This window comes from Myxocyprinus asiaticus, chromosome 24, assembly GCF_019703515.2.
Source record: "Myxocyprinus asiaticus isolate MX2 ecotype Aquarium Trade chromosome 24, UBuf_Myxa_2, whole genome shotgun sequence".
In the NCBI taxonomy this organism is placed as follows: Eukaryota; Metazoa; Chordata; class Actinopteri; order Cypriniformes; family Catostomidae; genus Myxocyprinus; species Myxocyprinus asiaticus.
In genome coordinates, this window is record NC_059367.1 from 7,517,300 (window position 1) to 7,531,422 (window position 14,123).

Genomic DNA, 14,123 nt, shown 5'->3' on the forward strand with positions numbered 1-14,123 from the left:
CAACATATTAACTGGCCTTATAACATAAACCGGGAGCCATATGATGCAATCGTGTTATATTTTTTCTTGGTGGTTACCATTGTGCTTTAATAGTCAATAATTTATATAATAAAAGTTTCACTTCCATAAATAAATCAACAGTAAGGATTAAAAGCATAAACAGACTCAGGATTCATATGATTCTACTATGATGATGTAATTGTTTTCTTGGTGATCACCATTTCTCTCAATAATCTATAATCAATAATATTTATAATGTAATATAGTAATTTTATAATTCTGTTTGCACTTTTTTAAAAATTTGTGTAACTTTAGGCTCAACTCTTAGAGCTGAGAACGCAGAACTACCAATTGTCCGATGACCTGCGGAAAAATACAGCAGGTGAGTAGAGACTTTGTAACCCTAAACCTTTACTAATTCAAGACACGGGACAACAGAGGTGATTTCTTTAACCCAGCAGATTGTAACTACTAGTACTTCATAACCAGATGTCTGATAAGATAACATCTGTATGTTGCCAAAATAATGCATCGGCGCTCAGATGCAATATGCAACTTTTTTTTTTTCTTCTTTTAAAAAAAATAAATATAGATTTTCTGTGTTTATTTGGGGTGAAAACTGGTGCATGGAGAATATATTTAAATATAGACAAATGTGTTAAACACAGCTGAGATTTCTACACATAAATACAGGTAGCTACAGGTAAATGCACTCTATAGCACCACATAAAAAGTGTGTTTATTATCTTGTTCCTTTTTATTCTCAGTTGTAGCTTCATGTTCTGTGTTATAGAGCTCAACAATGTCCGTCAGAAGATCTTGACTCTAGAGAAAGATTACGTCAAAGCACAGAAGGTAAAGACTTTCCTCCAGGTCATTGCCATGAGGTAGACATCAGGTTTTGCTGCAGGCCTGTTTTTCAAATGCACGGCCTTGCGGATTTGCTTTGTGTGCTGTTTACTTGCCTTGATTTTAATGGGCTCTGAGTAATTATCCTTCCTAGTTTAACACTACAGTGACTGAGCCAGTGGGGCGATTATTAAGTAATTTCCTGGTGTTGCACTGAAAGTTCAAAAAGTCTTACTTTCACTAGGGAGGAAGAGTGATTGCACTGTAACGCAGTTACTTATACCGATCAAGTTGTATTGCTCAAAATATAGCACAGTACAGCATTTCCACAAAAAAAATCATACATCTACATGAATGTGTTGAACTGAGGCATTGATCCTTCAGCTCAAGATTTTTAACCAGGGGTCAGTTGTTAGATAGATATATTTAAAACATATACAGTAGGGCTGAGTATTGATACAGATTTCCCGATCCGATTCACAAGCTCTTGATTCGATTCCAATTTCGATTTGATATCGATTCATATGGGTAGGACTGTCACGATTATTAAATAATTGTCTGATCGTGGTTATCTGAAATAACCATGATTATTGTGCACTTCAAATTCCAATCACATTTTAAAGGGCAAATAAGGGAATTTTAAGTGAATATATAAATGGCATGAATGGCACGTTTGTGTGCCATTCAGTTACAGTGAGCATCACTGAGCCGCACCGTGAGCAGCTCCTGTCTGGAAGAGCACATGAAGCACTTCTCATGAGCTCTGATGCTTGCGCTGTCAGCAGAGGCTTGCACCAAACTCCCACGAAAATATAACAAGAGCAAACATAAACTTTGATAGTAAACGCAAAGTGCTCCAGTTTCACTTTAATGTAACAGTCGTGTAATGGAAAATGTTCCTGGTCAAAGCGGGTTCATACACACAGTGTAAATGACACACAGTGACACAGAGGAGAGACACACTTACTCTATTTCTATGGAGTGATACAATTATGAAATAAAATCTCATTCATGAGAAATAAGGGCTTGTGGGTTTAATCAAAGAGCATTAAAATGACGTGTGAAAGTGAAGAAATTAGGACTGAAATATTTTACTATTGTATAATATAATATAATATAATATAATATAATATATAAATAGAATAAAAATATATTTTGTATTATATTATAATTATTTTTATAAAATGTTTTTTTTTTTTTTTTTTTTTGATGAGTTCCAAAAACAACAGTGTAAATGTAAAATTGACCAAAATGAAAGTTGGCCAAAATGAGAGACATATTTTAAGTATTTAGAAATATTTTGATATTTAAAAAAATCTTTTTATGTCATTCTTATAGTTTTAAAGCCTTTAAAGTAAATCATACATCCCTGTTTTATTATTTTATTTATACATTTGATGTTAAATATATAAAAATGACTTCTTAAGGTATATGAAGCACACACGCACCTTAAGAAATATGACAATTTATATGACAATTAATCATGAAAGCCCTAAAACAGTCAATTAATTGTCATAATCTAAATTATTTGTTTGACAATTAATCGTCAGCCAAATTTAATTATAAATGTTAATTATACAAGGGACTTTCTAAGTAGGTACATTATGAAAATATTAATTTTACTAATTATATTTTATTAGTTTTTCATCATTTTGGTCACATTCTAGCTTTTTAAAAGTGAACAAATCAATGTATTCAATCAATAAATATGATATTATATTGCATATTATATATATATTAGTTGTGCTCAAAATTTGCACACCCTGGCAGAAATTGTGACATTTTGGCATTGATTTTGAAAATATGACTGATCATGCAAAAAAACTGTCTTTTATTTAAGGATAATGATCATATGAAGCCATTTATTATCACATAGTTGTTTGGCTCCTTTTTAAATCATAATGATAACAGAAATCACCCAAATGGCCCTGATCAAAAGTTTACATACCCTTGAATGTTTGGCCTTGTTACAGACACACAAGGTGACACACACAGGTTTAAATGGCAATTAAAGGTTAATTTCCCACATCTGTGGCTTTTTAAATTGCAATTAGTGTCTGTGTATAATTATTCAATGAGTTTGTTAGCTCTCACGTGGATGCACTGAGCAGGCTAGATACTGAGCCATGGGGAGCAGAAAAGAACTGTCAAAAGACCTGCGTAACAAGGTAATGGAATTTTATAAAGATGGAAAAGGATATAAAAAGATATCCAAAGCCTTGAAAATGCCAGTCAGTACTGTTCAATCACTTATTAAGAAGTGGACAATTCGGGGATCTCTTGATATCAAGCCAAGGTCAGGTAGACCAAGAAAGATTTCAGCCACAACTGCCAGAAGAATTGTTCGGGATACAAAGAAAAACCCACAGGTAACCTCAGGAGAAATACTGGCTGCTCTGGAAAAAGACGGTGTGGTTGTTTCAAGGAGCACAATACGACGATACTTGAACAAAAATGAGCTGCATGGTCGAGTTGCCAGAAAGAAGCCTTTACTGTGCCAATGCCACAAAAAAGCCCGGTTACAATATGCCCGACAACACCTTGACACGGCTCACAGCTTCTGGCACACTGTAATTTGGAGTGACGAGACCAAAATAGAGCTTTGTTTGGAAAGGGGTCAACAAGGCCAATAGTGAAAAGAATACCATCCCCACTGTGAAGCATGGTGGTGGCTCACTGATGTTTTGGGGGTGTGTGAGCTCTAAAGGCACGGGGAATCTTGTGCAAATTAATGGCAAGATGAATGCAGCATGTTATCAGAAAATACTGGCAGACAATTTGCATTCTTCTGCACGAAAGCTGCACATGGGACGCTCTTGGACTTTCCAGTACGACAATGACCCTAAGCACAAGGCCAAGTTGACCCTCCAGTGGTTGCAGCAGAAAAAGGTGAAGGTTCTGGAGTGGCCATCATAGTCTCCTGACCTTAATATCATCGAGCCACTCTGGGGAGATCTCAAACGTGCGGTTCATGCAAGACGACCAAAGACTATGCATGACCTGGAGGCATTTTGCCAAGACAAATGGGCAGCTATACCACCTGCAAGAATGTGGGGCCTCATAGACAACTATTACAAAAGACTGCACGCTGTCATTGATGCTAAAGGGGGCAGTACACAGTATTAAGAACTAAGGGTATGCAGACTTTTGAACAGGGGTCATTTTATTTTTTCATTGTTGCCATGTTTTGTTTTATGATTGTGCCATTCTGTTATAACCTACAGTTGAATATGAATCCCATAAGAAATAAAAGAAATGTGTTTTGCCTGCTCACTCATGTTTTCTTTAAAAATGGTACATATATTACCAATTCTCCAAGGGTATGCAAACTTTTGAGCACAACTGTGTGTGTATGTGTATATATATATATATATATATTTGTTACATGTTTGTTGTTTAATTGCATAATTTGTACTATTTACAGGTATTTACATTGATTTGTTGAAAACATGTTAAAACCGGTACTGTCTTTTTAAGTGAACCAGACATTTCTGTAAACAGCATATGTAAATGAGCACATGTTAATGAGGGAGATTCAATTAGCTTTATATCTCATCTGTGCAATGCCTTATTAGAATTAATCAACAACTGACTGTAAAGAACAGGAAGGGTATTAAAAAAAAAAAAACAGTATTCAGTGACAAATCTGTTGCATAGATCTTGTCTTTGGACACACACAGAACAAATTTTACTCTCAACATGCAGAGAAAGGGTCTCACTGCTGAATACTCCACCACTATACTACACAAATCATTCACTGGTGAGTAAAATCTAAACATTTACCAGCCTGTTGCCAATTATATACATTTTTAGTCACATAGTGCGTAGTCCCATGGAGTGGCGAAGGTTAGCACGTGTTCGTATTTTTGGCGTGCATGGTTCTTACTATTCGGTTAGTTTAGACTAAATCTGACTCCATAATTAATTTAACTCCAGTCAAAATAGACCTCAAATTTGGATTAAGATTACAATTACTTACTGATTGTTTTTTTTTAGATACAATCTTACTTTGATTTTTTGATTATTCGGTTGTTCTTTATTCTCATTATTTGTTAAAGGAATAGTTCACCCAAAAATGAAAATTTGCTAATAATTTTCTCACTCTCAGGCCATCCAAGATGTATCAGAGTTTCTTTCTTCATCAAAACCGTATTTAAGATTTTTAGGATTTCATTTTAGGATCCTCCTTCAAACAATGCAAGTGAATGTCTTCCATTTTTTGATGGTTCAAAATGCATATTTAGGGTGCATCAAAATAATCCACACGACTCCAGTCGACAAATAAAGTTCTTCTGAACCCAAACGATTGATTATTTTTAGAAACAAAACAATACTTATATATTTTTAACTACAAATGTTTGCTTCCGTACATCTATGTGACTTGCGCTCATGAGAGGGATGATGTAAGCTCGTTGGTACAGTCACACGTGGAGAAGGCAGGAAGCGCGTCATTGTTTACAAGAGAAGTTGTGCGCTGTACAAAAGTTTAATTGTCTTTGCTGTAGATTTGTATTTGTATAAGTGTATTGTTGAAAATGGTCGTTTGGCATGTGTATTCTGGATGCTTCGACCTTAAGAAACCCCAAAGAAAATGCACGGCGGGAAAAATATGAACTTTTCATCGATTGCTTATACATGATCATGATCGATTGAAGCTCTGGCTTATCGTGCTGAACCTGGATATCAGAACACCCCTACATTCTCTCAAATATTGGAGGGTGTGCAATGAACATTTTACCCCTGAGGATTTCAGACCATCGAAAGAAACAAAGGGTCGATATCTGAATTCATCGGCTGTGCCCGTGCTGTTTTTCCAGCGAACTCAGGTATGTGTGAAAACTTTGTCATTGTCACGCCTCCCTCGGGCTCTGCACATCCCTCAGCGCTCCGCTCCTCATCAACCGATTTCTAATTCACCGCATCTGCACTCAGTTCACTCGCTCATCACTGCCTGCATAAATAAGTTTGTGATGCTTCTCTTCTGTGTGATATCACCTGTACCATTGATCTCATTATGTAAACCCTGTAAATCTCAGTAAACACTCTCGCACTTGGTTTCACTAACTACAACTTGTGTGGCTTGAATTCCTGACAGTCATATAGCCTATATATTTCTGAAAAAGAAAAAGCACAAGTAGATAGTGCAACAGCATTGCTCCGAAATAAAGGATGGTTATTTGCTGCAGTAATGTTTTTTTTATTATTATTATTATTTGGAAATTATTGTTTTGAATTTTTTTTGGACTATTTTGGTTTGTGAACCGTGCTTGGTCTGTGGTCTATGCAAGTTTCTCTTGTAAACAATGACGCTCTTTCTGCCTCCTCCTCCACATGACGCGTGGCCTTACCAACGAGCTTATGTCATCCCTCACATGAGCGCGCGTCACAGACTTTTGTAGTTAAAAAGTATATAAGTATTGTTTTTTTTTTCTAAAAATAATCAGTCGTTTGGGTTCAGAAGAACTTTATTTGTCGACTGGAGTCGTGTGGATTATTCTGATGCACACTAAATATGCATTTTGGACCATCAAAAAATGGAGAACATCCTGGGTCTGTAAAGGTTGGGAAACCCTGTCTTAGCTTAAAATCATTTTCATTGTGCAGGTGACTGACAACATAAAGGGGTAATTGAAGTTTCATAGTTTTGTGCTTGTTGCCATAGGGAAGGAAGTTGTCAATTTGCTAATGAAATCAGCTTCAGTGCGTTTTTTTTGGGGGGGGGGATACTGCCTTTTAGCAGCGTTTTATTGCATTTGAAATTGTGCATGATTTGACTTCACTTGTAATGCTGTTGTTGTCTTTTCTGTTTGTATCCTCAGGCTTTGAATAAGAGCAAGAAAGCACAGGTGAGTTTTCTGCAGTAAAAGAAAATAAATGTGTTTTTCTTTTCTCCACACCAAATTGAATCAGTTTGGACTTTCAAAAAGTGATTCACAATTAATGTATGTTCGCAGTATTAGGGTGTTTTCTAGTTGTATTTAGTTAGTAGTGGTCAATGTATTTGTTCAAGTTTAATGTTGTCACCCTAATTGAAATTCTCATTTTTTGTGTGACAATAAATGCTCTGATACTGCAAAAATAAATGATTTCATCTGATTATATATTTGTATATATTTCTAAAGATATTTCCCCCTTAAATAACTTTAATGTAGTTGGCTACTTTTTTTTAGTAGCATATAGTGTAGTTAAAGGAAAAGTTCACCCAAAAATTATAATTCTCTCACCATTTACTTACCCTATGCTGTCTCAAACTGGTATGACTTTCTTTCTTCTGCGGAACGTGTATGAGATGTTTATATCCATACCATGTAAGTCCATGGGATCAAAAACTTCCAAGCTCAAAAAAGGACGTAAAGGCAGCATAAAAGTAATCCATACAACTGTAGTGGTTTAATCCATGTCTTCTGTAGTGATAAGATCGGTTTTGGGTGAGAACAGACCAAAGCCCTTTGCAGTCTCATGATTTGAATCTCAATTACACTTCTTCGCGCTTGACGCATGCACAGAGTGCATGTACATTGTATGCACGTATCAGATGTCAGAGTTACATTTTGGTCTGTTCTCACCCAAAACCCATTGTATCGCTTCAGAAGACATGGATTAAACCATTTGAGTCAAATTGATTAACTTTATGATGCCTTTATGTCCTTTTTGGAATCCATTGACTTGCATTGTATGTATATAAGGACATCATACATCTATGAAAATATCTTCATTTGTGTTCCGCAGAAGAAAGATAGTCATGATGAGAGAAATATAATTTCTATTGAAATGAACTATTCCTTTAACTTCTTATTCAAAATGGTAGCTAGACTGTAGCTCTAATACTTTAACTACTTCAGCTACTTCAGCTACTTTAAGTGAGTAGCTCAAACCTTTCGAGGTTACAGTTTCGAAGTCACTTCCACATCACTGATCTAGACCACTATGGACAAAATAATCTCAATGTTCTATAGCTGTCATGCGATATTCTCTTTTTTAGGAGGTAGATGCCTTACTCAGTGAGAACAAGATGCTGCAGGGCAAGTTACACAGTCAGGAAGATGATTTCAGACTGCAGAACAGCACCCTAATGCAAGAACTTTCCAAGGTGCTGAGAACACACACATACATACACACACACACACACTAAGTAATGCATAACTAGAAGTTCATCCACCTAGATCAGTTGTCCTACCATTCAAAAAATGATTTTGACAACTTCACAGCTCAAATGATGCAGTTTTTTGTACATAAGAATTAATATAATAGCTATAAAAATATGAGGTACTTTGCTCCATAGCTTTGCATTTTCAGTGTATTACAGAAAACGTTTAGTTTACAGTTGTTTTAGCAAACTGAGAGATGTCTAAATTATTGTCTATGGTAATTGACAGCATCAACTTCTAGATGATTCCTTTAACAGCGATGATCACCACTGTAGGACCTGTTATGTTTTTTTAATTTTCTGTTTTTAAAATAAAATAATTATTCAGTTTTTTGATTGGTTGCCATTTGTTGATGTAGTTATGTTCCCAGATTGAGCAGTTAGAACTAGAGAATAGGGGGTTGAGGGAGGGTCAGGGTCTGGAAAGACCCATCTCCAGCCCTGCCTCAGGTCCAATAGATGCTGAGCTTCTGCGGCTACAGGCTGAGAACTCCGCCCTGCAGAAGAAATTAACAGGTAAGAGGTGCTCATGTCTGAGACTTTTGGACATATAGACTTCACCTATTAATTTCCTCACATAAACGTATAGAAATCAACTATGTTTGGGAATTGACATAATATTCTGTGTATGTATGCAGCTCTTCAAGAACGTTCAGATGTTAATGTTGGGAAAGCTGTGCTTAACGATGGATCAGCTGACACTAATGGTGTCCAATCAGATGCCAGCGGTCACAGTGAGGAGACTGCAGCCCAGGGCAGTGATGAGCTAGACAAGGTAACAAATAAAGGATTTGAATCCCACTCGGGTTATGAGATGGTGTACCACACAGTGGTGGTTCATTGTAATACAACCAAGAAAAAGTCTTTGTTCACAGCATCTTCGTGGGAAAATAATTGATACAAATTAGATTTTAGAACAAATTTAGGCATCATTCATGTCCGTAGCATAACGGAGCAGGAAAAGTTATGCAACGATGTTCAATACTAATGGTTAGAGGGTTGTTCAAACCATGACCCTAAGTATGAGCAATAGTAAAGTGATGCTTGCCTAAGCAAACATCACTAATAAACTACATTGTAACAGTTGCAATGTTTTGGCAATTTTTAATAAATACAATATTTAGTTAAAGTAAATAAGTTGCAGTCTAGAGTTTTCTAACTGTAGTAAATCATTGATTCAGCTCCACAGTGCTGCACTCTTCCTCTAGTGGTGTTTGTTGGAGTTCTCTGATTTTATGTTTTATGCAGGGGCTACAGATGCTGGGTGAACTGTGGCCAGACACAGCAGAGATGCCACAATCTGCTTTTTCTCTGAGATCAGCACTGTAAAGATAAAGGGAATCTAAGGGTGATTAACTGGTGTCCAGTCCTTTACTTAATCAGTACTAACAAGCTTTATAAAATAAGGGGTGCAGCTAGTCTATTTTTTTCCAGTCTTTTCCAAACAAATCCTTGCGATTAAAACCAAGTCCTGTCTTACATTTTATCCCACTGTATATTCTGTTTCACTCAAAAATACATCACATAACAAATGCTATTTCATGTTGTGTTTAAAGGCCGAATGAAATCAAAATTTGTGTTTTGTGGCTTGTAGTCCAAGTCTGTTAGCATTGAAGCCATCTATATGCTAACGAGTGTACTCTTAAAAATTGATAACATTTTGCAGCTATACTCCTTAAAGTATATTTCTTACCGGAAAATGGACCAAAAATATTGATGAATCATCCTGCACTACACAGATTTTTTGTCCAATCAAATGCTCTCTAAAATGAGAATGTCCCTCCCCCATTACCACTTGCTACCATCTAGCAAGTAGCAAATCATGGTTCATGGCTGTGACATAAACAAAAGCCTATTGCCGGAAGACAATCTCTTCGATATGTACCGCCCAAACTTCCAGGAAATACGGCAACACAGGAAAGAAAACTGTGCTCATCAATCGATTTCATGGGGTTTTTAATGGTCTTTTGCCATAGGTCTCGTTATATCATATCTGTATGTATTGTATAAATAGAGCTGTGTAACTGAATCAATAAAGTAAATTATCACAAGTCATTGTTGTTAATCAAAATTTTAACAGTTGCCACAATATTGAATACAAAAACTTGTTAAAACTGCACAAAGTGGAGTTCATTTTCAGTGTGCTCTTTTGTCTGTAGGCTGAGATGCAGTGCACTAAACCGGAACAGCGAGATAATAACCTGAGCGGTGAGTACATCTTCCTGGAGACTTCCTTTTAACATTGTGACCTTATCAAACTGACTGAAGAGCTAACTGAGTAGAACCAGTGTAGTTTGTGTTCTGATTCCTTAAACAGCACCAGTGTTTGTGTTTTAATTAGACATGAACAAAATACCATTTGAGCCATTACATAAAAAAACAATTGTTCATAACCATGTTCTTTCTTAACCCGAGTTACTAAAGCTTGCCTACAATAATGATTTTGCTTTCAGAGCTGTAGGGTTTTATATTGTGTGAACATTTTTAAGCTTCCATCATTTGTACTTGCGTGTTTGCTTTCATGTTGTTAAACAAAGAAAGAAGCTACTTAATCAGATATACGTCTTGTAAGACTGACTTCTTACTATCAGTGACTCTTGGTTTAGCTACTATTCAGATCAGCTCTGATATGCTGATTACATGCAGTCATGAGTATACCTCAAACCAGATTAATCCGCACAGAAGAGCAGTGCCAAAGCACAACTGACGTAAAGAACAAAACATTGTTCCTTCACAAGTAACTTTCAACCACATGTCGATAGAGTACCTTTTAAATACTCAATGTTATGCCCTTGGCTGAGCATCATGTAAGCACTACTTCAATGTTTTAGGGGTCATGTGTTTTAATATCAGTTGACTTTGGTTTTCAGAGGTGGTGTTAAAGCTTCAAAAAGAGGTGGAGGAGAAATGCTTACTGAGGGAACAGCTTCAGGCTCTACAGGTAAAAATATCAATATTATACACAAATACACAATCCAACAGGAATCAGACAAAAGAACAGTTCAGAACAGAGAGTACTTTACTTTCTGTGATTGAACTTAAAGTTTATCCCTTATATTGTGTTCAGGTCATAATTGACAGATTAACTTTTTTCTTTTCTGAAAGCTGTGGTTTATTTCATCCAGTTGGAATAAAATTACATGACTGTGTTCAAACAGAGCATCTGAACACAATTTTTTTCATAAAATCTTTCTCAAATTTTTTGATCAAAATTTTCATAAAATTGTATTGGTTTTATTTCACTTTGTTACACCTGTGTTGTTCCAGGTCTAAAGTGACCAGCCATTGTAAATGAATAGATTAGACTACACAATACAGAAATATTAAGTGTTCAGGAGCATCCCAGTGCTTTAGATGAGCACATATGTGGATGTGTCCTCAGACATGTGCGCATACACACACACACACACACACACACACACAAAACATGTGTTAAGCACTCTTTTGTGCATCGTCTTTCCATGTACACTCTTTGAGGAATATTTCAAGATCTACTTATCATACTCTGTTGGGCTCATTAGAATCGGGATAGTCTGCTGTAAGATATGTCATTGTCTATGTTATATGTACTGTATGTTTTAGGAAGTAATATGGGAAAACATGACCAAAAGACACTACTGTTTATTATATTTATGTGTCAGTGGTAATTTCATACACTAATACTCACTGTTTGGCCTCTGAGTGAAAACAATTTGCTCATTGCATTTTACTAATTGATATATAACATATAACAAACAATTTTTTTTTTTTACCAGCTCTGAATATAAATGTTGTGATAACAAATTTGCAAATTATGAGAACAAAACTGTTAATTTGTCAGCAAATTAAAAAGCATTATTTAATAATTGGTAGGATCAGCTATATGCATTGTAAAGTCCAGATTCTAAGCTTTAAAATTACATTTATTTTGTTTAGATCAAGTGGTTATTAATTTATAACATTATTATTATTATTTAATTTTTTATGCAGGGTGTGCCCCCCACTTGCCTGGTATAAGCTCAGTTCAGTAAATCCTTCTATCAATAATATATATATATATATATATATATATTAGTTATTTTTTTCTTTTTATAATGACTAAAAAACAAGTTGACAAAAAGATAGAATGCAAGATCTTGGGATAAAATATGCAGTATGAGAGATTTATTAACAACCTGTGTGGGCCGGTCATTTTTGACCGGGAAAACAAAAGGTGTTAGCACAAACAAACACAACACAAAGGTTAAAGGGATATTTCTCCCCAAAATTAAAATAATTTAATCATGGTTAATTATTTAACCTACCCTAATGTTGTTCCAAACCTTTATGACTTTCTTTCTCCCTTGTAAAACATAAGATTCAATGAATGTTCATGCTTTTCATTTCCATACTATAAAAGAAGATTGAAAATCTTGACAACTGTGGTCACCATTCACTTACATTGTATGAAGAAAATCAATATCTTCTTTTGTGTTCACTGGAAAAAATCAACATTTTATAATTGATTGTGTAATTGATTTATCGATTTCTTAAATGATTAGTTAGTGGAACAAATGAGTACCCATGTCCTAGACCTTTCTTGGTGTAATTTAAAATTTTCATCTTGGCAATTTAGGTGTGTTAAATTATGGGGTATTTTTGTATTTTGTTTTCAGACATCCAAGCAGACAGAAATCACAAAACTACAAGAAGAGAATGCTAAAGTAAGTGTGATGTGCCTGTTTCAGGAAGCGTTTCTGCTCATTGAAAACGACGCCAATGCCAGTATGAAGTTAACATGAAATCAAAATTAAATCTAGTCACTTCCTTAATAAATTCTCCTGGTCTAATTGTGCTCGATGCCGTAGTACGTTGTGGAATAAATTGCACTATGATGTAATGTCTATTAATGTCTCGTTTTTTTATTTTTTATATATAGTTTTCTGAGAAATTGAAGAAAAAACAAGAGAGGTAAGTTCTAGTTGCTTTACATACATTTTTACATTGTGTAAATGTTATGCATGTTATATGCATTATGTAAAATTGTTCCACCATAGTACAAAACTGGAAATTATACTTTTCTTTTTGGCATAAAATTTACAGATTCAGAAACATGCTCTCCTGTCCAGAAAAGTTTGCAGCTTTATTTTTAGACGTATTTTTCCTTTTTTCCCCCATTTTGGAATGCCCAATGCGCTATAAGTCTTCGTGGTGGCGTTGTGACACACCTCAATCCGGGTGGCGGAGGACGAATCTCAGTTGCCTCTGCGTCTGAAACCGTCAATCCGCGCATCTTATCACGTGGCTTGTTGAGCGTGTTACCGCGGAGACATGGCGCATGTGGATGCTTCACGCTATTCTCCGTGGCATCCACACACAACTCCCCACGTGCCCCACCGAGAGCGAGAACCACATTATAGTGACCACGAGGAGGTTACCCCATGTGACTCTACCCTCCCTAGCAACCGGGCCAATTTGGTTGCTTAGGGGACCTGGCTGGAGTCACTCAGCACGCCCTGTATTCAAACTCGTGACTCCAGGGGTGGTAGTCCACGTCTTTACTCGCTGAGCTACCCAGGCTCCTATTTTGCCTTTTCTTGTCTTTTTGCATTGTCTTTTGTCATTTTGCAAAATGGTCAAAGATGTCCATCTAGCGCATACTTACCAGACGGATACAAAATGCAGCTTACAGTAATTAAAAAAACACAACACTACTGGTGTCAACTGTGTTCGATGAACTGCCCCTAAGACTGCATCTTACAGTGATTTATTTGGAAAGACAGTGATGGAGTGATTTTTCACAACCTGCTGAAACATAAAAGAACAAATCAAATTTACAGACATTGCTAATGGATGATGTCCCATTTTAAACACATTACCTCCTCAAGTACAAGATAAATGACTGTCATCCCCTCTGATCCTCTGTACCGTAGTCCTTCAGCCAATCAGAACCCTCTTTGTGATGTCATCAGCCTGTAGTGTTCCATCACGATGCCGTGGTAACTGAGCTGTGGCTTAGCAACAGACACTGTGTCAAAGTAATGAGCCTGAACATGAACTTGTTGTGCTGGCACTTGCAGTAGACTGCTGCATCAGCACAGAAAGCCTCCGCTCTGCATCCCTTTGGTCAACACTGGAACTGTTTTCCTGATCAGGAGATGCTGGCTAT

The 14,123-nt window shown here is 36.2% G+C and overlaps 1 protein-coding gene across 3 annotated transcripts in view; it reads left to right on the top strand.

The window, feature by feature from the left end:
* LOC127415020 (GRIP1-associated protein 1-like) overlaps positions 1 to 14,123 on the top strand; it is a 73,018-nt gene that overhangs the window by 1,865 nt on the left and 57,030 nt on the right. For all 3 annotated transcript variants that reach the window (XM_051653476.1, XM_051653477.1, XM_051653478.1), the window contains exons 2-11: positions 316 to 382; positions 794 to 855; positions 6,669 to 6,695; positions 7,832 to 7,939; positions 8,356 to 8,512; positions 8,635 to 8,771; positions 10,156 to 10,204; positions 10,867 to 10,937; positions 12,631 to 12,678; positions 12,894 to 12,925. In XM_051653476.1, the coding sequence (XP_051509436.1) occupies positions 316 to 382; positions 794 to 855; positions 6,669 to 6,695; positions 7,832 to 7,939; positions 8,356 to 8,512; positions 8,635 to 8,771; positions 10,156 to 10,204; positions 10,867 to 10,937; positions 12,631 to 12,678; positions 12,894 to 12,925 (758 nt within the window). The remainder of the gene's footprint in view (positions 1 to 315; positions 383 to 793; positions 856 to 6,668; positions 6,696 to 7,831; positions 7,940 to 8,355; positions 8,513 to 8,634; positions 8,772 to 10,155; positions 10,205 to 10,866; positions 10,938 to 12,630; positions 12,679 to 12,893; positions 12,926 to 14,123) is intronic.